General features: G+C 36.1%; 3 protein-coding genes across 4 annotated transcripts; 1 reads left to right on the top strand and 2 right to left on the bottom strand.

Annotated features, from left to right (window-relative positions):
- The first annotated feature begins 436 nt into the window (after positions 1–436).
- LOC120004376 (probable polygalacturonase) lies at positions 437–4,131 on the top strand. The gene is made up of 5 exons (XM_038853715.1): positions 437–623; positions 796–1,122; positions 2,204–2,324; positions 2,575–2,820; positions 3,228–4,131. Exons 1-5 carry the CDS (start codon positions 609–611, stop codon positions 3,935–3,937), a joined length of 1,419 nt encoding a protein of 472 aa, XP_038709643.1. The 5' UTR covers positions 437–608; the 3' UTR covers positions 3,938–4,131.
- Positions 4,132–4,176: 45 nt separating this feature from the next.
- On the bottom strand, positions 4,177–9,896 carry LOC120004377 (mitogen-activated protein kinase homolog MMK2-like). Its single transcript, XM_038853717.1, has 7 exons — positions 9,639–9,896; positions 8,361–8,490; positions 7,275–7,412; positions 6,245–6,577; positions 5,216–5,399; positions 4,707–4,889; positions 4,177–4,624 (listed from the first exon to the last, which is right to left on the bottom strand). The coding sequence occupies exons 1-6, from the start codon at positions 9,803–9,805 to the stop codon at positions 4,723–4,725; spliced, it is 1,119 nt and encodes a 372-aa protein (XP_038709645.1). The 5' UTR covers positions 9,806–9,896; the 3' UTR covers positions 4,177–4,624; positions 4,707–4,722.
- Positions 9,897–12,282: 2,386 nt separating this feature from the next.
- On the bottom strand, positions 12,283–15,241 carry LOC120004378 (protein BPS1, chloroplastic-like). 2 transcript variants are annotated; one of them, XM_038853719.1, is made up of 3 exons: positions 15,084–15,241; positions 14,899–14,958; positions 12,283–13,554 (listed from the first exon to the last, which is right to left on the bottom strand). In XM_038853719.1, exon 3 carries the CDS (start codon positions 13,539–13,541, stop codon positions 12,483–12,485), a length of 1,059 nt encoding a protein of 352 aa, XP_038709647.1. In that variant the 5' UTR covers positions 13,542–13,554; positions 14,899–14,958; positions 15,084–15,241; the 3' UTR covers positions 12,283–12,482. The 2 variants fall into 2 exon arrangements, with proteins under 2 accessions (XP_038709647.1, XP_038709646.1); XM_038853718.1 differs by lacking the exon at positions 14,899–14,958.
- Positions 15,242–23,892: the final 8,651 nt, after the last annotated feature.

A 23,892-nucleotide genomic window follows, 5' to 3' on the forward strand; every position in this document is an offset into this window, starting at 1 on the left:
AATATGTGAGTGATCGAGTTCCACCCGTGAAGTGGGGCGGCAATGGTGGAACTGAAAAGGAGAGGCCTCACGAGATGCTAAAGTCGGAAGTAGTGGGCTCCCACTAACTACTCTCTCAACCGAACCAAACCTAAAAACAACCACCACAATCCAAAAAATTCTCCACTCACGAGCTCACACTGTCACTGTCACTGTCAGTCACAGATACATACATACATACATATATAAATTCACGGGATCACGCTTTTTTGTTTTTATTCCCAACTTTTGCTCTTTTGTATAAAACTAACATATATCACATTTTCATTTCTGTGAGGGAGTGTTGCATCTCAACCAATGACTCGTTGTTTTGTTGGTGGTATCGACCAAAGTGAAGATCGATTAAGAAATATGGGATAACAAGATTAAAATGTGTTCCAATTGTTTTCATTAAAAAAAAGAGAGAAAAGTAATGCATTGCTTCACTTCCAAGAGTAGCAAGAATACCCAATACCAATCCAATTCCAACAGTGGGATTTGCTACTCTAGCTAGCTATATAAATACTGCACTTATCTAAACACAAGTAGCATATAACAAATTCACATACCTAGGCTTCCTCCTGCACACAATGGAGTTTTCATGGGTAAGTCTAATGAGAGCTTGCCTTAAGTCTCAGCATTCTCTGATTCTGTCTTTTGTTTCCACCTCCCAAAAATCTTCAATTTTGGAGCATTAATTTAGTCCTTTTTAAGCTTGTTCATCATTTTCCAGTAATGGGTACTAATTATTTTCCACAAATTTTTTGTTTCATTAAGATGGTTTCACTACTGGTAGCGGTGGCATTACTTAGTCTGAGTGGATCAGTTGATAGCAGAAAAGCCAGGATTTTGGAATCACTTGAATACACAGGAATAAACTGCAGAGCTCACAGTGCATCAATAACGGATTTTGGAGGAGTTGGGGACGGGACGACGTCGAATACAAAGGCATTTCAGGACGCAATCAATCACTTGAGTCAGTATGAGACAGAGGGAGGAGCTCTGCTGTTTGTTCCTGCTGGAAAATGGTTGGCAGGAAGCTTCAGCCTCACCAGCCACTTCACTCTTTTTCTCCACAAGGATGCTGTTCTTCTTGCTTCCCAGGTTTCCTTTTTTTTCTTCCCTTTTCTCTAACTTTTCAGTTTCTTTTCTTTGTTGTTACTCATTGCACACTATCACCAATTAACAAAACAGGATATAGTTGCAATTGTGATTGTGATGTTCTTATTGTTTAACTTTCACAATTAAATATAACTATTCAAGAGTGGACGAGTTGGGTAGGGATGAATCTTTCAGTTTGGGGAGTCAAATTCGACTCTCCGAATTAATTACCTTCAACTTCTAGAGTCTTTGGAGAGACTAGGACGATCCAAATACCCGAGTTATTTGTGTCTTTCGCTCAAGAAGTATAGAAGCCAGAGTATTTATAAAAAAAAATTCCTCAAAAAAGTTGTTTGTCGCAATTTGTGTTCTCTTACCAAGAACTATTACCGCTTGTTAAAGCTTCACATTTTGGGATAACCAAACCCTCCCTAAATATCGTGAAAATTACAGAGTGAAAAATTGAACGAATTTAGTCTCTTGGGTGGTTAAATGATATATCTGCTGAACCTTTAGGACCTGGGGTTGGGGAATCCACGTTACAAAGGCCTCAAATGAACTTTTGCCCACAAGTGGATGAGTTGTCAATTGTTACTCAAAAGCTTAAACTTGTGAGTTGGGTCCATCCGATTTACTTGTAAAATCACTCACACACTCATATTTTCGATGTGGGACTTAAGTCGGTGTGTGTTCCAACACTCCCACCCACACACAAGTCCATACATTCCCCATCAATTTTCCAATATGGAGAATCCACGTTACATATGCCTAAAATGGGCTTTTGCACACCAAGTGAATAAGTGACTCATTGCTACGTAAAAACTTCAATTTATGAGTTGGGTCATCCAACTTGCTCATAAAACCACTCTCACACACTCATATTTTCAACGGGGGATTTGGATGGGTGTGGTTTAACAATATCCACCGAACTCACCTTTCTAGGACCTAACCTTGAACTTAGGAAGTCCCCCAACTAACCTTTCCTGGACCTAACCTTAACTGCTTAACATAGTCCTTTAAGACTTTGTGAACAGCGATGTGTGGTGGCATGCAGTAGATCCTCACCTTCTTATTTTTGATGCAGGATCAGAATGAATGGCCTGTAATAAAACCTTTACCATCGTACGGCCGTGGAAGGGACGCAGCTGCTGGAAGGTATACCAGTCTCATATTTGGTACAAATCTCACTGATGTCATTGTCACAGGTAAACCCATCAACTTCTTTTATCTCATTACCAAAGTTTCTTGCAAATAATATTAAAACCCGTCTTACGAATCCCATTATTTTTTTTCTCAATGAGATGGACGCACACGATTTCATGTGCGGCCCATAGTTTCACAGGGATCATTTGTGTTCATATCAACATTTGGGATAGTTGAAAAAAAAAATTACTTGAATTCTTAGCATTTTTGTAATATTAAAGGGTGTTGGTACAATTGAATTTTGAATTTCAGGGGACAACGGCACCATTGATGGTCAGGGTGAACTCTGGTGGCAGAAATTCCACAAGGGCAAGCTCAAATACACCCGACCTTACCTGATCGAGTTCATGTACTCCAATACCATTCAGATATCCAATCTGACGCTCCTAAACTCCCCATCATGGAATATACACCCTGTTTATAGCAGTAACATTATTGTGCAAGGCATTACAATCCTAGCTCCAATCTCATCTCCAAACACTGATGGTATCAATCCAGGTTTGTTTTTTGTTTTTAACCCATCTCACTATTTCTTTTTTCTTAATTGTTAAACCAACTGCTAAGAACATATAATACCACATCGGTAAGACACAAGTCTTCTGATGGGTATATATGACTAGGCCCACCTTTAAATAATCAACTATGCATTTTCCTAGGGCTAGTGTGTTGGACTTAAGAGGAACAAACTCGTGAGGATAATTAGATGTATCCACGGGAATTGGAATCTCAAAACCGAATTTTCCTAGGGCTAGTGTGTTGGACTTAAGAGGAACAAACTCGTGAGGATAATCAGATGTATCCACGGGAATTGGAATCTCAAAACCGATAATATAATTGGTTGTTTAAGATGTGAGTTTCTGATACGAACAATGTTAATTAACAATATCTTCTTCTTTTGGGTTTAGATTCTTGCACAAATACCAGAATAGAAGACTGTTACATAGTCTCTGGAGATGATTGTGTGGCAGTTAAAAGCGGTTGGGACGAATACGGCATCGCATTTGGAATGCCAACAAGACAACTAATCATCAGACGGCTCACATGCATTTCCCCATACAGTGCCACCATCGCATTGGGAAGCGAGATGTCAGGCGGTATAGAAGACGTCAGAGCGGAAGACATCACAGCCGTCCATACAGAATCAGGGATCAGGATCAAGACAGCTAGAGGGAGAGGAGGGTATGTGAAGGACATATATGTGGAGAGAATGACAATGCACACAATGAAATGGGTGTTTTGGATGACTGGGAATTATGGGTCTCATGCAGATAAAAACTACGACCCAAATGCATTGCCAGTGATCCAAGGGATTAATTACAGAAACATGGTGGCTGATAATGTCACAATGGCTGCTAGATTGGAGGGTATTGCTGGTGATCCGTTTAAGGAAATATGTATATCGAACGTGACTATTGGAATGGCTGTTAAGGCCAAGAAAGTGCCATGGACTTGCACTGATGTTGAGGGGATCACAAGTAGTGTCACTCCTCGGCCATGTGACTTGCTGCCTGATCAAGAACCAGAGAACCTCAAATCCTGCAATTTCCCGGCCGAAAAGTTGCCAATTGACATGGTAGAGCTTCAGAAGTGCTCTTCCTCAATGAAATACATGTGAAACCTCTTGTCCAGGACGAGCCTTTTAGGATAATCCCACCCGTAGACTAATATTGTAAGTTCAGTAAGTGTCTCCTCCACCTGTTTGAAACTTGAAAACTGCAGTACGCGGGTTTCGCTAATCTGTATCAATGCCAATAACTATGCAGTTTTGAAACAAGGCTAAGAAAAGAAATAGATCACAAAATGTATAAACAGATTAACTAGAAATGGGGGGTAAGGGAAGAGAAACAAGACTTCTTACACAAGGTTTCCCCATTCATGGATTTTGGTACTAGGTTATGCAACATAATAGTCCAATTGTCCTGCTAATTGAGATGGGCAAATCTCTTGACCTGGCATAGGTCTCTTGAGAACTCAGCTCATGCTGCTAGCAGTTGCAGAATCCAAATGTTTATTCCATTTTTTTACAATGCAGTCATAGTAGAACCTTCACCTAAATGAATCTTAATAAAGTAACGCAAATGACCTCTTCTAAGGATTACCTAACAAAGCCATATATACAGATTTTGGCCGTCTCACGTCAAACAAATTATAAGAGAAGATGATGGACAAACACCTAACTAGTCAAAGCATACATATTTTCTTTCAGATAGAGAAAAGAACGCGTTGGGTCTGACAATCATGTATAATCCCCAATCCAAGAATGCACAGAAAACTCTGCACTCCTTGTCAAGTTAAAAGGTACCTGCAGCAATCAGTTCAAATCAGCAACCTTGGTGCCTACTTCATAGGACTAAAACCAAAGGATAAAGCCAGCACCGACTCACCAACTCCATATAATCCTCAGGGATCTGGATTGAATTTTACGGATTCCCTCCAGATGAGTTCCTTGATATCTTCCTCGGTAAATGATGGCTGCTCAAAATCAAAGCTGAAAGGCCTTGGGCAAACAGGCTCCTCATTCATATCATGAAGAGGAGCCAAGTATGGATGGCACAGTGCCTCATCAACTGCAAACAACAGGAAATTAGAAACAACTTGTATCATCAACAAAAATGGCCCACCGATAACATTTATCCCAAAATTATGACAATTGAACAAAATTAAATGTCACTTGAGATTATGCAATCAATTCATGGAACGTACAATCGTGCATGCCGTCCCCCAATTCCACATGCTTATACAATTTAATCCAAAAACTTAAATATCATTTGGGAAAATATTACTAATGGGCACACACCTATTGCTTTTTGACATACATGGATTAATATGTTACCCAATGCTGAAATCAAGAGGTTGGTACAACAAAATGGAACAGTATTGTGACTCATCGTACCTGTCATGCGCCTGTTAGGATCAAATACAAGCATCTTCTGCAGCAAATCAATAGCACCAGGAGACATATTTGGAAATCTAGAGTCAAATCTTTGCCTTGGGTATTGAGGAAGCTGTCTAACGTATCTCCGGGCATTATCACTTCGTAGAAAACCAAGGCTAGAGTCATCAGGTGAACCTATGAGCTTTTCAAAGAAAGGAAAAGATGCACACGTTATCATACTCCACAATCACCCCAGTTTTAAGAAGAAAATAAGCAGTTCCACATTTGAACAAGCCTCCTATAATTTGCACCTTCCACATGCACACAGTCAAGAACCACAATGTTAGTGGCACTAATAGCATAGAGCAATGAAAAACTCATATATGCGTACTTAATATATGTTTCCTGGACTATATATTGACATACGGAAGCGAAAACCTTAGATGGACCCAATCGATGGACGATGGTAAATGATATTAGGCTACAAAGCTCATCACCAACTTGACATAGAATTACAATTCTAATCAAGGAGAGAAAACACCATAAGCATCACTTCCTTAGCACATAAAATATAAAAGGAGTAAAAAGGAGTGCTATGGAGTCGGATTTTATTCCCTCATTGCTCTCCCCCTTCCTTAGTACTAATAATATATAATGAAAACTAAAAAGAAATCCCTAATGAGCATCTCATATCATTTAAACTAATTCACAAATCCCACCAATGATCCCACATATCCAGAGTTATGCCTGTGCTCCTATCCTCCGGCTATCCAACATGAAGGAAAATAGTCATTTTGCTTTTTCAAGGTAAAGGGAAGGCATGTGAAGAAAATTTCGAAAACCTCTTTGACTCCTGTGGTGAAGGACAAAACAAAGGCAGCCAAAGCCCTAAAGCAAGGAACACACTCTAAGTAACAGATCATTTGACTGTAGAAATGAGTGGAAGAATTTGGGAATCCATCACAAGCAATGAGGATATGTTCCTAATGTTGAGCACCAAACTAATGATACCCCACAGCATATACTAAGTGAGATCAAGATCCATACCTCTGTGATAAGTCTCAGCTGATGAACGTAATCTTTCCCAGGAAATAAGGGTTCTCTTGTCATGATTTCACCAAGTATGCAACCCACTGACCATATATCAATTGCCCCAGTGTACTCCGAACAATTTAGCAGCAATTCTGGAGCTCGGTACCAGCGAGTAACAACATATTCGGTCATGAAATCTGTTTCTGACGTTGTCCTAGCGAGGCCAAAGTCTCCAATCTTAAGGTCACAATTAGCATTCAAGAACAAATTGCTAGGCTTTAAATCACGATGCAGAACATTCGCCGAATGTACATATTTGAGCCCTCGTAACAATTGATACAGAAAATACTACAAAGCAGCATTTTAAGCATCAGTAAAAATTGATCTTGTAACGTGAAAAACCAGAACAAAAACATGTTTAATTGCATTCATCAGTATGTCCCTGCTAAAGACCCAAATATGGAAAATTATAAAATAGAAGCAGAATGCTAAATCTTAAAAGGAACTCCAATGTAATGGAGATTAGATCTTAACAAAGAAAATATGCAAAACCAAATAAATGACAGAGATGAACATCAAAGCAAAGTTATCCATGAACTTTTTATCCTTATCATGTTATCTTTTAATTTGACAAAACATGTGACTGCCTATCAAGCAAGAAGAGAAAATATGTGAAGCCAATCCCAATTAATTGGAATATAAAACCTTGTCCTCTAATTTCAAGAGGTTCTTTAGTTATCATCAATAAGACTTGGTTAATCCAAGGGACCCTTTCTAGGGGAGAAAAAAAGGAAACTTGTGAAAAAAAATCAGAAACCTGTGAAGAACTATCATATTGTAATAGCATATCACTATGTCTCAAATCTTTAGGTTTCAATTATGGATCTTACAATTCACAAAATCTTGTAAAAGAAAATCCTGGAAGAACAAAAGAAATGAAAAGTAAATATGTTTCAAAATGGGCTTACAGATAACTGCATTGACATGATAAACATAAATCCTATTCCTACCACACGACTAAGCTAAGAGCAAAAATGATGCTAACCCGACAATGATCATCTGCCAATGTTTGACTCGAACGTATTATTTGATGAAGATCGGTGTCCATTAATTCATAGACAATGTAGACATCATTAAAATTCTCCCTTTGCGGAGGTCGAATAATGTCTTTGATAGCTATAACCTGCGAACAATAAAAGAAGCATTAAAATAAAACTAAACATAGGAATATTATACACTCATTAGAATAATATCCGACAGAAAATATATTAGGAAAATCAGAAAGAGTAAGTTTTAATGAAAATATGAAGCACATGATAAAATACTAAGGATCAACATATATTTACAACTGTCACAAAGTCACGTTCTCATGAATGATGATAGCAATATACAGACAAATTTCCAGTCAAAACCTTAGCTGCTATTGCTCATTTGGCAAATGCTAAATTCCCAGGGCAGCGCTCACACAAAGAGATAAGATGGGAATTGAAAAGAAAATTACTAAACCAAATAAATCTGGCAACAACCAACTAAGCCGGGGCAAATAATTTCATAAATCACCCTGATTCCTAGGATTCTATTCAATTCAACAATTTATTAGACATAATTGAACCCAAATGTCCCAGGGAACCATGTCATGCAAAACCATAAACAAAAACCATGGTCATGATTAACTTATAATAAAGCAAACACCAAATTCTGTCTTATCAAATTGATAACAGAAGGACCAATTTATTTCATATTTTCTAGTGGAAAAAAGAAGAAGAAGATAACTGATGGTTTTTGGAGTAAAATCTATTGTGAACTTCCCAAAAGAAACTTGCGAATATAATGTTTCAGTTATGAAAATTCTATATAGATGCTGCTTGTACAGTAGATGTAATGCTGCAATAATATTTCACTGTGCTCCATAGTTTAAAGATGAAAAGTAATAAATATGAAAATAAGAGCAACAGGAACAAATTAAAGGCTTAAAGAAAAAGCATAGCATAGAAATGAAAAATATATTCTTTCTTTTCATGAATTCCAGTTTCAAATGCAGCCTGAGTCATTTCAATCAGATAAACTGCAGAATACTTACAAACTTGTCAAAAAAAGACATCATGAGAATAAGAAAGGTAAGGAAACATACATTTTCATGATCCATGTGTTGAAGAAGCTTAATCTCTCGTAAGGTCCTTTTTGCATCTATTCGGTTGTCAAATGCATTGCCAATCTTCTTGATGGCAACCTCATCCCTTGTCTCTGAATTTATAGCAGCACTGAAAGAAAAAAAAAAATTTAAATCACATTTTCCTCCACGTTGCTGATGTCAAAGAGGGATTGAGCTAAATAAACAGAACGTGTAATCATTTTACTTCAGCTTAGATGAAACCATATAAATCAGCAGATATATCACAATTCAACAAATCTAGAGAACCCAAATAATTGCATGAAACCATAGATTGTCTATATTGAATAAAAATACTCAAGTCAATAATGAGCTTGCCAATCTCTACCACCTAAGCACAGAAACATCCATGAAAAACCAGATCAACCCTGGCCATTCCATAGGGAAATAAGGATACTCAAGAACGTAGGAAAGCCAAAAGAGGGAAACATCAAATCACTCAGGCGAGAGAAGAATAGTGCTGTAGTTTTCCCAGAAACACTAATAAATTAGCAGCAAGGTTCCATATGTTCTGCTCGTACCAATAGCATCCATTCTGAAATGCACTCGGTAACCAAAATACCAAATGCACTTTTAATACTTGGCTACTTGAACAGCTCATAGGCAGACATACTCTATGATACAAGTCCAATAGTTACAAATATCACAATGAAAGGTTAACTGCAACATTGAGAACCAAAACCAAGATGTAAATGCATGAAATGGAGAGATTACAAACTTTCCCCCATTTCCAAGTTTGAAGGTACAGGTCGTTAAGGCTTGCCAGAATGACCTTATGACCATACTCACAAACATCCTAGAAGATTGAAATTCATAGATATAGAGAAATGCAATTTTGATAACTTGATCATTAAAAAAATTAAATGAATTCCAATTATAGTAATATGTAGTATGTATGGATGAAGAGCCATCATTCTACAAAATTTGAAAAGCATTCAATCAACCCGGCATAACTTCACTGATAACTAGATTTCAGAACAGGAAGAATCCACCTCAGTAATATCAAACTTCAATCAAGAGACCAATACAAATCACCAATATCGTCTATAAACCAAAAAGACGACCAAATCAAGGCACCAACTCAACATAATCTTCCATAAGAGACAGCTAGCTACAAACCCTAACCAGCGGTAAAAGAAACTCAAAAGACTCCAAGATCAACAAGGACTGGCTGAACAACAGATAGTAATTATCTACATCAGCCATCAAGAAAAATCAGTAGCGAACAAGAAAACTTACCAAACAATACCATATGCACCTCTCCCAACGGGGCGGAGGGGAGGGACATACTTTCTAGAGACTTCAAATAGGTTACCGTACACATTATACTGAACGTATCGTCCACCATGTGTAGGTACTCCTCTGATGTTGTGGTCTCCCGAACCAGTACTAGATTCTACTGACATCTCTGCTCCGACGAGGGGTCGATGAATTCGGCCAAACCGATGGAAACTGGAAAGAGGCTAAAGTTTTTTAGGGGGGGGGGGCGTTGGTAGGTGTAGTAAAGTCTGTCTACATTTCTTTTTATGGGTGACGTGTGTCGACTTTTCAACTGGAAAAACTGGGCTTTCCGTGAACAGAGAATACGACTATGTAGCTACTTTTCCTTTTCTTCCACACACAATTTTATCACCCTGTGCACACAGCGCGGACCACTCATTTAGTGTCAAGCCAATTTCAAATTAAGATTACATTGGAAGGAGATGATAATACTTTGTATAGTATAAAATAATCTTTTAAAGAAGTTATTGGGGGGTTTGGACGACTTTTAAAATATTTCGGATAGTATAATTTTATGCAAATATGGTTCTTATATGATGTTAGCCCTATAATATTAATACACATTCAACTCTTTTTTATTTTATACGGAGTACTTAATATAAACAATAACATGTCAAATGATAAAAAAGACCCTCACTCTCACTTTAATTGGGAATAATCTAGACATATATGATCACAAATCGTATACTATACAAGTCTAATATCATATTATTTCCAAACACCGGATATGATTAAATTATACATCAACTTATACGAGGATTAAATTATACATTGGATAGCAATGTTATACTACTCTACACGCCCTGCCAAGAAGTAGACCCGTGCCTTCACATAATTTAACACTATAATTAATTGACAGTTTGATACAAATAATTTTTTTTCTTTAAGTATTTAAAATTTCTTTGAAGAATTCACTTTTCATGGTCATGGAGCCTACTGAACACAGGACAACAGTTTGTTTTTTTTTTCCAAGTCCACAACTTGCCATAAAGTCTACAAATCCAGTCTAGTTCATATATATGGTGATATACTACCTAACACTGAATCTTCATATTGAGGATGTCACCTTCCTCAAAATTGAAAACAACCTGGCAACTTCAAGGCAAACAGTCAAGTGTCGGAATTTAATAAGTAGGGTATTCATGGAAACTCATAAGGGTCCGAATGCGACACCGTAGTTGTATTAGGGTCCCGATGCATGTAGCACTCATTTAACATTCAATCTTTCACATCAAGCGTAAAATGAAAGTCATATTTTAGAAATGTCAAGCATCATTAAAAAAAAGACAAACAAAATTCATGATCAACAACTTTTCTTCATAATCAAGAACCATGTGGTTTTTGGTCAACATAAATCTCAACCTAAACAAAGTAAATTCAAACATGGGATATGCTCGCCAATTTGTTGACTTCAAAACTCGACCTTTGACTTTGCAGATCGGGCCTAAACAAAGGCAATTGCATTCACACACAACTTCCCTCCTAAAGACGGAAAGGGCATGAAGTAAAGGACACTATCTTTGAAAAGTCCTACAAAAAGTCGTCTGTCTCACAAATACAATGTACAGTTCCCAATCACATGCAACTCTCAGATCCAATTCAACCAAAATCCCACCTAGACCTAGTGCAAAAGGCATAGTTGTGAAAATCACGATCTAGATTGTATGATCTTATAATCTGATTTTACAATCTTACAATTTTACTCTACGATCTTATTGTTCTATCTTACAATCTGATTTTATGATCTTACGATTTTATTGTCCGATCTACGATCTGATTTTACGATCTTACATCTTACGATTTTACGATTCAATCTTGTCAGCCTTCCATCGATCTTATATAAGATACAGGTTTTGACAACGTTGACAGAAAGCAATGACCGAAGTGGAAGAAATCAACCACTTGGAAAATTACAACTTCTCGACAATAATCTTGTCTACCTTCGGAAATTTGGCCGGTCAAGATTTCTTATCCACTTCATTCCGTATTCAGAAAGGCATCACCTTTAGATAATGAGACAAGAACCAACTCATGCAAAACCAATTAAAGTTCATGTAAGCCAGGATAATCGTCAATCAAATATGTAACTATACTACATATAGCTGAAAATTTTCGCAACAAAGTTCAGAGAGATACTTAATAATATTGAACTGTGCGTCCCTAGCCTCGAGCTGCTCTTGTGGTTAACTTAAGCTTAGCAAACACTTCTCAAAAGCTCAAGCTCAAGGCTAATGAAATGAATCACTATTAAAGAAGATACGTTCCTGCTCACCATGGGAACTGTCAACTCGGAGAGAAGAAACTCCTCTTGGAACAACTGAGTTTGAGGAGAGAATTCATCCCATAGCAATATAGCATCTAGCACTAAAGAATAAACATGATTAGGCATAACATTCAAATTCAGGTTTATGCATGAAAACATCCCCCAACTGACAAGAACCTCCACTCAGCACAAGAAACCTCAGAATATTTGATCATATCAAAGTCTCTTCACGTTCAGTTCAATGCAAGAAGAAATCATGAAAGTGCAGAATTACAGTTCGTTCTTACAAAAAGAGGGAACTTATATGAGTGGTGATAGGACTTAAATGCTAGAGAAAAATGAGGTAACCAAACATTTGCACAAATAATAAAAGCAATTTACATATTTTTCCATTATAAAGTACAACATGGCACACAACATTGATATATTACTATAACAAGACAAACTTCTCACACCACCAAATCCAATAAGCCATACAAAGACGATTACACACCAACAATCAATAAAAGACTTCATGCATATACCACCTGTGTACATAATTATCTTACGGCCTGGTGTTCTACATTACTCGCTAACATTGGTTCAGAGAAAGTACCAGCCGCTCTTAAGTTACAAAGCAATGCATCACGCCCAGTTAAAACTATTTTGAAAAAGCTATCTACTTCCATTATGAGAACATCCAGCCCCAGTGAAAGCTTACCAGCAGCCCTTTCTAATTCTGACATGGAATTTTGAAATACCTCTATCTCACCATGGGCCACCCCATCTTGGATCCAGGGATACAATTTCTTCACGATCACATCAACCGCATCCAATTCCTTCAAAACTGTACCTGTTCCACTGGAAAGTATACTTCTAATTTCTCCATTTACATTCATCTGCAAATCTCTAAATGTGTGTGCCCATGAGAAAGTGTCAGGCACATTCAAATCTAACAATTTGTTCACGGAACCGGAGAATGCTGCAGCAAAGATGCTACATAGAAACACAGTCGCAGCTTTAAATCCATACATAGCACGCATCAGAACCTTTCCTTTGTCAGAATTTTTAGCCTTGGGCAGATCAAGAGAAACTACAAGATCATCTAAGATAGTCCCACAGTTGTCAACTCTCGGGTTCTTTGATCTTATGAGCTGTCTCCAGCTATCAAGTGAAGATCGTGCTCGTACAAGCTGCTCTGAAGTGTTTGATTTCAAATTATGCAAGACCCACTTCAGTAAGAGATGGCCTTGATTAAGACGTGTAAGCTCAGAGCTGAAAGCAATGCAAATGTCAAGCAATTTCACACTAATGTCCAAGTACATATCTCTCCATTTCTCATCCCAATCACTCACAGGGAGTTCAAGATCAGTTATGAGAGTTTTTACGTCATTATGAGTCTCACAAAGGGACTCCACTGCAAACTTCATCCATGACAAGCTGAGAACATCACTTTTGTCTTTCGGGTTGAGCTTTCTCAACCTCTCTGCCAAGGTTTCTTCAAAGGCATCCAGTAATGATTTAAGCCTTGAAGACAATTGGGACCCCTTGGGCGATATCATTTTGAAAGGATTTCCAAAGGGGAAGAAAGGACGGTGTGGATCCTGTAGACGACTCATTTTGATGTATTTACTGCAAAAGATAATAATAACAAAAATCAGCAAACAAATCATGGATAATCTTATTATACAAGAAGTTGAGACAACAAAAATCAGTTGTGCAATCTCAGCAAAAATCTAAATCCACACAACAAAGTAATATTTCTAGTGGACCATGTAACATCAAAGAATTGTTATGACGTCACTGAAATTTTTTTCTCAACAAACATCACCAAATATGTCACTAGATAACCTTATGATGCAAGAAGTTGAGATGACAAAACTCAGTTATGAAAACTAAGGACAATCTTACATACACATCCAGTCTACCACCAAAAAAAAAAAAAAGGTATGATCTCACTCAAAAAATTCTCTCCTACACACACAAGAACCCAATTCAATGCATCCTACTTTTTCAGGTCTAAAATCAACATTCCCGACCTTTATTTAAGCCTTAAACTTCACACCAGTAAGAAACCATAGAGTAGCTACATGAGACAGAAGTTCGAAAACAACAGTTGATGGGAGCTTATTCTACCCATGATTAGCTTCTCATAAAAGAAACAAGGTAGGAAAAATTTTCACAAAAAGCAATTTACTAAGCGACCTCAAAACATGGATTTCCACCTATAACAATTTCATTTCATTACAGTGTAATTTAGTGTCAAGCACACAAAAATAAAAAGTTCAATTATCAATAGGTAAAAGGTGAACAACTCCCGTGCACAAAGCTGTCGCAGTTGGGGATAATAATTAATTTTCATCTTCCTATGTTCCAATGGCAACAATTGTAAGTTTAACATAAACAATGGTTTCTTAGACTGGAAATAACTATTCATCAAGAAAAATCAGATATGAGGCTGCCTGCATCTGAGACAGAAAGATTTCAAATCATAAGGATGGGAATTGAATGAAAAACAGAACTATACAAAACATAAATTTGCACACCATAAAGTTGGGAATTGAAACAAAAACAGGAAAGCAGGCAAATCGTCAAAACAAAGACCACCACTAAACAAAGAGATGTGACCAAAAACTCGATCAAATTCCACTTTCCATCACAATATAGAAGGAAATCCAACATTCTCATCTCATTTTTCCACAGCTAAAAATAACGAAACAAAAAGATCTGGAATATAGCATAACCAAAGCCTAATCCTTCGGATGCAAAGCAGAATTTTATGGATCTAACATTCTCATCTCAACTTCCAACTGATATCAAATTTTCAAGAACCAAATTATCATCCAAGTAGCAAATTTAGGTATAGACGCATGAAAATTACACATAACGCATAAGAAATGAAAACAGAAACAACAGCAAATTAACCATCCAAACACCATAAAAATCACAGTAAAAGAATTTTACAATATAGCCTACCTGAACGCTAGATCCTTGGCCTAAACCAGCGACTAACCAAACTTGAATAAGAAACCTAACCTATAGTCGTAAGAATATCCAAACAGAAGATTAAAACCCTAACCTAGCCGCTTAGAGGAAACAACAGTCTTTAAAAACAAAAGGTTTCGCTGTAAGAAAGAAAAGACAAGTGCAGATAATCGTACCTGAATCAGCACGGCAGCCGATCGAGAAGTTACGAATAAGGCGTTGAACAAATGGTATCGAGCTTCCTTGAAATTGCAGACCTGAGGTGGTGTGTGTCGGGGTGAAGATTTTGCGAAGGAATAGAGAGTCACCTGCCTGTTACAATTGTTCGTGACGGAACTTGACAAGTGGATTGATATTATATTAGTGGACTATAGTTGGTAGGAAAAACGACTGTTAAGGATCATTCCAGATCACGAGGTTGATGTGATCAAACGGATGGATGGACAGATGGCGCCGGACGAAGTTTCAGAAACCCGGCTGCTATTTTGTCATCTTGTGCCGGAAAAGTATCCAACGAAATAAAATTATTTAAATAACTTATCAAATAACGAATAATGAATAATTAATTTCTTTGTAAATAATTTAATAATAAATAATTAAAAGAGAAGTGAAGACTAGAAGAGGAATAAGAAGCGGCTAATTTAGGATGTTCAATAAAAAATATAGGGTAGTTTAGGGAAAAAGACCAATACTGTCTCAAATACTATCTCAAAATGCGGGTGTAATAGCATATACTAGAAATTGCTTGACAAACGCAAGCAATTTCTACAGTATGCTGCAAACAAGGTCGGCTAATTGGTCATTGCTACATCATGCAGTAGTTAAATGCAAGAAATTTGCAAAACCTTTTTTCTCCTCCATCCCATCCCCATCCCGTATTCTTTTTCTTGCCATCACAATTTCAGAACAAAGCAACTGTTTCAGATATATGTTAGTTTCTTAGATGCAGTTATTGGGGTGGCACGCACGAATTGTTTGGTGCATGGCTGCATGCGCATCAATCATAACTACTTGGAGTGTCCAACAGCCATAGCATACTAATCACTAATCTCCCAGTGTCAGCCCATAGCAACTAAAATACTGGATTGAAGTGAAGCGTCCAAGCAACAAAGCTCCAGATCAAAGTAATTGTATATAGTGAGAAATTCAAAACTTATTGCAATTTATATATGTTACAGGATAAAAATGATTATAATGATTCCTAGACTACAGATAAGTATCACTAGGATCATAATCACACATTTAAGACCTAAATCCTTGATTTTCAGTCCCCCAAACTACAAAATGTATTATAATTGGCAACAATTTAACTAGCACAAGTATCCACCAAATTCTCCTTCAAACATACCAGTATGCTTTGAACTCTTACATGCAGCAATTAAGGTGAAGCAAGTGGTAAAAACTTCTATTATTTATATCTTGGCGCTAGATCTCCCAAATGCAAATAAGAAAGATATCACAATCATGGGGTGAAAGGTCTGGTAACAGCCCACATCTCATGCGCTACATAGATTCTGCACCCATACACGGTAGCCCCTCCCCACCGGCCAACAAAAATGAGAAACCCCACCTAACCACCTCAGAAATGAACATTCACATAAACTATTTCTAGGAGGCAATTATGTTATGAGTAACAACAGCCACAAAGTACCCAAAAAATCTCCCCTGGAATATTCCTGATATAATTCCCTAAAAACTGTCATCAACCACACTAAGATATCACTGAACCAAATCTCTATAACACTTAGACACCAGCAAATGAGATGGACTTTAAAAATGGGGCAAGATTGTCAATACTCTAACTCTACAATTGGACCACATGTTCGCATGTATAAAGGTAAACAATACCTGCACACAAGACTCCTGTAGTGGAATTGTAATAGAAGCATTTGAAAAATGCAATGTACTTTAAAGGTTAAACAACTGAGCCAATGGCAGATGATGACATATAATTCCACACTCTCAATAGAATGAAGAAGACCCACTGAAGTTGCTGATGCAGCAAATAATCTTCCATCATGATCTCGGGCGACACATCCTACCACAAATTTGGCAGTATCATCATGGTCACGACCAGCATCAACGTATACAAAAAAATTCATCCTAGGGAGGGAGAACCCAGCGTGCATCATAACTCGGCTTTGGGTTCTTCTCTTCCCCAAGTTTTCGACAGTTCGCCCTTGGCTTTATGGATATTCCTGTTACGATAGTTCCACACTTCCCATACTGCGATCAAGAGGTAATTCATAGTGTCTATGGGTAGGGATTCCTCCAAACTAACCAAACAGTCAATAAAACTCCCAGTCATCAACAGCTAAATTTTAATGATGAATATTATTTGGTTCATCCAAAAATAAATAAACAGACCATAAAACGGCACAAATGTCTAAAATTAAGACAACTTTGAGACCTAAATTCATATTGAGAGAATTTTGTCGCTGCCCAACTCAGCCGATTACCAACCGAGTCACCGCTCGTTGGTCAAACCACTACTACTTATTGTCTAATTACTTTGATGAGGATCCAGCTTGAGGTTGTTGATGTGGTTCTTGGGACGAAACAAATGGTTTCAAAAGAATGACTCCAAGACCAATTTCATTGGATGATTGTTTGTTGGGATCATAGATGAGCACATCTTCTTCATATTCAGATACAATTGATGGATCCTTTCTCATTACTTGAAGAAGGTCTCTGTGGAGTTTTTGAATTGCTGTCAGATTAGGCGACCTCTTCTTTGTTGGAATGCTTGGTGGGTTTATGTAAATTTGTTTAGGTTCAATATCTACAAAAGCATAAAGTATATGACTTGATTAGAGAAATGATAAATAAAAAAAAAACATACTACTAATCAATGCTTCACTAATCAAACCCCACAATGCAAGCAATCTAATTAGTTATTTCGTATCACGAGAGGTGACTTGGTTGGCAGTCAATTGGGTTAGACATATGTGTGTCCAATGTTCGATTCCAATGAGAAACATATCTCTCAACGGTATTTTAATAAAAAAAGAAAGTAGTTATTTCGTCTTTGAAAAAATAATTAAAATTTATTTTACAAAAATAATTAAAATTTTCATAATTTAAAAATTAAAAATTTTCAACTTTATTTTGAACGAACCAGACATCCAACATCCGACTACATAGGAGCTCCCCATTTGATAATCCCCGAGCATGCGAGTCTCTCATTGTTTTTGTTAATCGAGAAATCACCCAATTCAGCATGTCCTTTGGACAGCTGTGTGAGCGTAAATCTCAGGCCATCAAAACAGCCCGTACCACATATTGGTGACATATAAGACCAGACCGAAACCCATGCATGCGGAAAAGGATCCGGAAGTGGGACAAGCCCACTAAACTACGATATCATAAGAAAATATCTCAGCTAGTCATTTCAAACTCTCGACCTCGGGCGTTGTACACCCTAAGTTTGAGAGATAACTAACTAGAGTATCGCCAATTGATTAAGCGAGTCTCTCATGCTACAGTAAAAGAATTATTCAATTGACTGTACTAAAGAAGACCAAAACCACAAAAAATTATTAAGAGTAAAATGACTAACCTGAGACGTCATTTTGGTTGTCTTGGGTGCCATCGAGTCCCATTGGAGTGCTAGTTATGTTCTCTTCTTCTTCTTCAATGTCTTCACTCGAAGCTGCTTGGGAGGAATACGTTCTCAGCGACCCTTCTGCATGTTTAGGGACATAATTTGCAAGAGTTCCTTTAGTTCTGTACCTTAATCCACAAGAATTGCACAATACTGGCATTTCTAGTGGTCCATTTCGCCACAATCGAGTTGCTGTAAAAATAAATATACTAACATGCATCAATTTAATTTTAAATTTCTTATTTCTTACGTCATGTAAATAATCTGAAAAAAAATTATATATTTGAGGAGAATGGAGCGAACCAAATGTATTGGGATTATCTCGAAGAAAAATAAATCTACTAACATGCATCAATTTAATTTAAATTTTCTTATTTTTTACGTCTTGTAAATAATCTAGAAAAAATATATTTGAGGAGCGTGAGCGAACCAAACATACAGAGATTATCTCGAAGAAAAGTAAATGTACTAATATGTAACAATTTAATTTTAAAATTTCTAAATTCTTACGTCATGTAAATAATCTGGAAAAAAATATATTTGAGGAGAGTGAAGCGAACCAAACGTACTGGGATTATCTCGAAAATAAATAAATCTGGAAACTACATAAAATAAATAGGTTCATGCAATAACTATGATTATGGGAAATTAAAGGCAAATTAATCATTCAATAGAAAAAAAATAAAAGAAAAAAGGTTAATAAGTAAATTAAACTGTTAATACATGAATGAATACCAAATGAAAATATAATTTTAAAAAAATTAAATACACAGACATATATAAGTTTGAGAAACACATAATATAATTCTGAAAAGTATGGCAAAATATTTAATATATTCATTTGAATTTAGATCAAAGGTCAGATAATTTTCCTAATTGTGTAGACATGCATGCTACAATGTAACTATGTAAGGAAATATTAGAACGACTCATCTTGGTTCATTATAGATACTTGTACCATTTTATACAATACAGGGCATTTATTTATACAATTTGTTAGATTCAATTACTTCATCATAAATTTGTGAAATAATTAAAAGTAATCAAGTCACTACTATAATTTTATGTGTTCTTGCAAAAGAAAAAAACTTTAGGGGAGCAAGAGGTTTTTTTATTTATTTTTTATTTTTTATAACCTTGATTCTTGCATATATAGTTTTTTTAAACCGAGAACAACTTCATAAAAGTTTGTTCGATGGAGATTCAATACTAACAAAAAATCAGGCTATCAGACCCGCACGTACATAAATTTCTCACCTAACAACATGTAAGTTGGGCCAAAACTCAACACATGGTCACAAGGGAATTGCTCCTAGTAGAATCTAACTTAGAAGTTAGAACCTTTTGGAGTACTAAATATTGTATTCAATTTAGTTAATTTTAAGAGTATAAAATTTTCAATTATTTGAGAGTAAGAAATATAATTTCAAAATATTTATATTACATTAAAATTTTGAAATAGATGATTGAAAAAACAATAATTTTACGTGAAAGTAAACACTGGAAGACAAGTAAAATGAAACACTAGTAGATCAGAAAAGTTTTATGAAACTTTTCCCAAACAAAATACAAAACTATGAAAAAAAATTAGGTAAAACATGTTGACTATGATCATGTATATATAAGATCACATAAATCTAGCAATTGATTTCACAAATGAAAGCCTGCAAATTATTTATATCAAAAGAAAAACTTACATTCAATCCCACAATAAAAGCATGGCCCTTCTTTTCTCATTTTCAGTGCAATTTCTTTGAAGAAATTTTGAATGAATTATGAGAGTTAGGAACTCTCAAACAAATGGTGATTAAATCAAACAGAAACATTGGACACATCTATATAATGAATGAATGATGGAAATATTTGAAATTAAATGGAAAGAAAATGAATGTGTTATTATCTTTATTTTCCTCCACTCTCCAGTTGTCTATGATCATAAGGTTTTAATAGGAAAAGAGTGGTTTCTTTTCTTTTCTTTTTATGCGGAAAACAACGTATTTGTTACGTGTAAATTTTCGGGTGTTTGAATTTGGTCACTTTTTTTATACATTGGATAAGCAGGGAATCAAATATTCGAATCTTAGACTTAATGTCTAGGTATGGAAATGCAGTACCAACTAAGCTGGAGTTCATTTCCAATTTGATCACTTTTCAATATTCAAAATTTTCCATTTTACGGGAAATTTTCAAACAAAATAAGCTTCTTTTACAATTTAATAGTGCCTAATACCCATGATTATCATTCTCTGTGAAAAACTAGTATTTTGCTTATCATTATTCAATAGTAATGTAGTTAATGATGAAGAATCATGTGTTTTCTTTTGTTGTTTCCAAGTTAGCAATAGTCTATACTTACACATATTTAGGACAAATACAAAATAGGAGCACAAGTGGTGAAAAAAGTGAACAATAATTGAATAGAAACAGAACCTATTTGCAGTAATAATAATTGTATAAATGTTGATCAAGTCCAGCATTGAATACTGTTTCCTTAAGACTGATTTGTTGTTTCCTTAAGACTGATTTGTCCCCCACTATTACTTCTGGTGATCGGATAAAAATCTCATAGGATAAAATGATTTCTCACACAAGAAAGAAAGTCGCACTTCTTATGCCTCTATGGAACCAAAATGATTTTACTCTCTCGTATGTAAAATGTACTTGACTAAAGTGAATGAATGATTGATTTATCTCTAATACCTTATCAAATTCTTGAATGAACTTTCTATTTATAGAGTCTGTGGTGACTCTTCACAAGAGGCACCTTGTAAGAGACAAGTCTTTTAAAATGAAGAGTTGCATCCGTACCAATAATCACGTCTTTTCATTTCAAATGAAACAATACAACTCTTTTGAAGAAATGAAACTTTAACAGTTGTAACTTTTCACAAAAAAACACATCTTTCAAATGGAAAATCATTTTCTCACTCAAGGTTTTTTTCCCAACATTTTTTACCTCTCCAAATCTCTCCACTATCTCCAATGAATTTAAGGACTCTACCATTCTCTAAGGTCTACAATTTCAATCTAATAGTATAAACACACATGCCGCATCATTCAAATCTTCTCAACTTTTTAAATTCAAAATGTGTCATGCTATTTTTTAATTTTGTCAGATTATTACTCACTTTTAGATTAGAATTGTAGATTCTAAGGAATTGTAAAATTCCAAATCTCTCGAAAACTATTGCAACTTCATACTTTGATCTCCGCACTCCCTCCAACTATTATGACAAGTCACAAAATGTAATTAGAGTGAAAAACTCGACACCAAACATCTCCATTTTTGCTTAATACATAAGTTATGTTCCTTCCAAGTTTCCCATTCATAGAAAAAAGTTGGTTCATTTTAAAAAACTTCAGTGGGCTTGCTGTCTACGAAATGTAGCACTGTTGATAACATTAAACTACAAGTAGGGAGCAAGATTCATGGAAATGATAGGAAGTGCAACTGCAAATATACTTGAGTAGCGCAACAACAAAATGAAAACATCATCACAAGAGGTGTAGAAATCCGTCCCACCCCAAAAGATAACGCTTATCTTTGCAACTTCCCCTTTGTATCAAAGTGGTATCTTTTCAGCTTCCTCTTGCGCGGCGCAACTGTAAGATTCCATTCGTCCTTCCATTCGAGAGTGCCTAATGCTCTATGAAGCCATTCTTTTACAAAAGAAGCAGAGTCCTGTCTTTCATTACTCTGTGTAAATTTATTTTCTTGGTACCCAAGATTATGCAAACCGTAATCCGCTAGAGCTTTATCAATGATAGATATTTGAACCCAGCTGTTGTCACTACCACCATGTTTTTCTAATATGTTTGAAATTGAGTTGCAATCGTCCACACAAAGTCAAGGCAAATGTGAGTTCTCAGCAAGATGACGAAGTAATCTCCACAATTGAGGCCGCTTGGAAACTTTTGGGGTGACCATATGAACATGTCAATTACCATAGAATAGATGTGACACTGTCCTGGACAAGCAAATTAATATGTCTAGTGGAGTATGATTCCAAAGTGAGGACAATAGAATCCTTCTATAGCAACATAAGTACACCACTCCTCCCAATCGCATCAATCACCAACCCATGTTGAAACCGTAACTTATTATGAATAGTGTCTAGTTGATGAGAATGCAATTATGTCTCAATTAAGAAACAAATAGTTGGGGACTTTAATTTAACCAAATGGTTGAGTTCATGAATCGTAAGTTGGTTCTCAAGCCCCCTACAATTCCAAGATAAGATACTCATAATTCGCGACAGGGTTGTGACCCAGCCTTCGCCTCTTTCAAATTTTTGATTCTTGTTAGATACATTCACTTCATACTCATGCACATCCCCGAGGCGCTTACATGCAGGATTGCCACCCAGAGAAACGTCCACTGAAGAGATTGGCTGGTTGCCATCGCATGCTCGACACTTCAAACTAGTTTTGCGACCATTGTCATTAATCGAAGGTACGTGGTATAATTTTTGACACCAAATCAACCAGATGTGAAGACGAGAATGTTGTGGCAAGTCCAGGATCACAATCGGTATTCATAAAAGTAGATGGGGCGATTTGTTGTTGGAGATCAAGTGAAGTGTCAACTTGGATAATCGTCAACCGGTGTAGTAAATTTGGGACATCCTCCTTAGTAGGGGCAATTAAATCAACAATAACTGCTAGATCTCCAACATTCATGGGATGGACATTAGACGCATTGGATTCAATGTCATCCATTGTTAGTAAATGCGAGACAGTTTACAGATGGTTTGGTGAACCGTCTGCCAACCGATTAACTCCTTTTGAATCCGCTAGTATACCAAAAGTGGATGGATTTCGACGGAGAGGCGCAACATAAGAGCCGATATGTCGTTTTGACATCACTAGAGCCTTCAACCAAGTGTCATACTCTGCCTAAAACAATGTTTAAATTACATGTTTAAAAAACCCATGGATTATGGTACAAAAATTGATTGCATTGTGATAATATTTTCAATAGATGATAATTGCCCCTAATCATTTTAACATGACTTCTAAATTTTGTGCTTCCTCATAATTGCCCCTAATAATTTAATGGCGTGTGTGATTAATAGTGTAATGTAGCTTTATTAAGAACAAATATATGCAACCAACGAGAGTTGACTTGGTTGATAATCAGTTGGGTTAGACATATATGTGCCCAATGTTCGATTCCAATCACAAACGTAATTCTCTATGGTATTTAAAAAAAAAACAAATACATGTATTAAAATAGATGACCACATACTTCTAATCTTATATTTGTGATTAATATTGTATCTACATGTTATGAAATACATACATATTTTAATAAATTAGATGTATATTTAAAACTGTACCGTTTTGTTTTTGAATACGAAGAAAAGTAGAAAACGTCATCC

This window comes from Tripterygium wilfordii, chromosome 8, assembly GCF_013401445.1.
Source record: "Tripterygium wilfordii isolate XIE 37 chromosome 8, ASM1340144v1, whole genome shotgun sequence".
Taxonomy (NCBI): domain Eukaryota; kingdom Viridiplantae; phylum Streptophyta; class Magnoliopsida; order Celastrales; family Celastraceae; genus Tripterygium; species Tripterygium wilfordii.

Bases quoted from the DNA above. Each gene is read 5' to 3' on its own strand.
- LOC120004376 (XM_038853715.1), top strand. The intron at 1,123-2,203 runs GTTTCCTTTTTT...TTTTTGATGCAG, and splicing joins CTGTTCTTCTTGCTTCCCAG to GATCAGAATGAATGGCCTGT. The intron at 2,325-2,574 runs GTAAACCCATCA...TTTGAATTTCAG, and splicing joins CACTGATGTCATTGTCACAG to GGGACAACGGCACCATTGAT.
- LOC120004377 (XM_038853717.1), bottom strand. From the start codon at position 9,805: ATGTCAGTAGAATCTAGTACTGGTTCGGGAGACCACAACATCAGAGGA. The intron at 8,491-9,638 runs GTAAGTTTTCTT...TTTTTCTTTCAG, and splicing joins GGTGCATATGGTATTGTTTG to TGCTGCTATAAATTCAGAGA. The intron at 4,890-5,215 runs GTACGATGAGTC...TGTTGTTTGCAG, and splicing joins TCCTAACAGGCGCATGACAG to TTGATGAGGCACTGTGCCAT.
- LOC120004378 (XM_038853718.1), bottom strand. From the start codon at position 13,541: ATGAGTCGTCTACAGGATCCACACCGTCCTTTCTTCCCCTTTGGAAAT.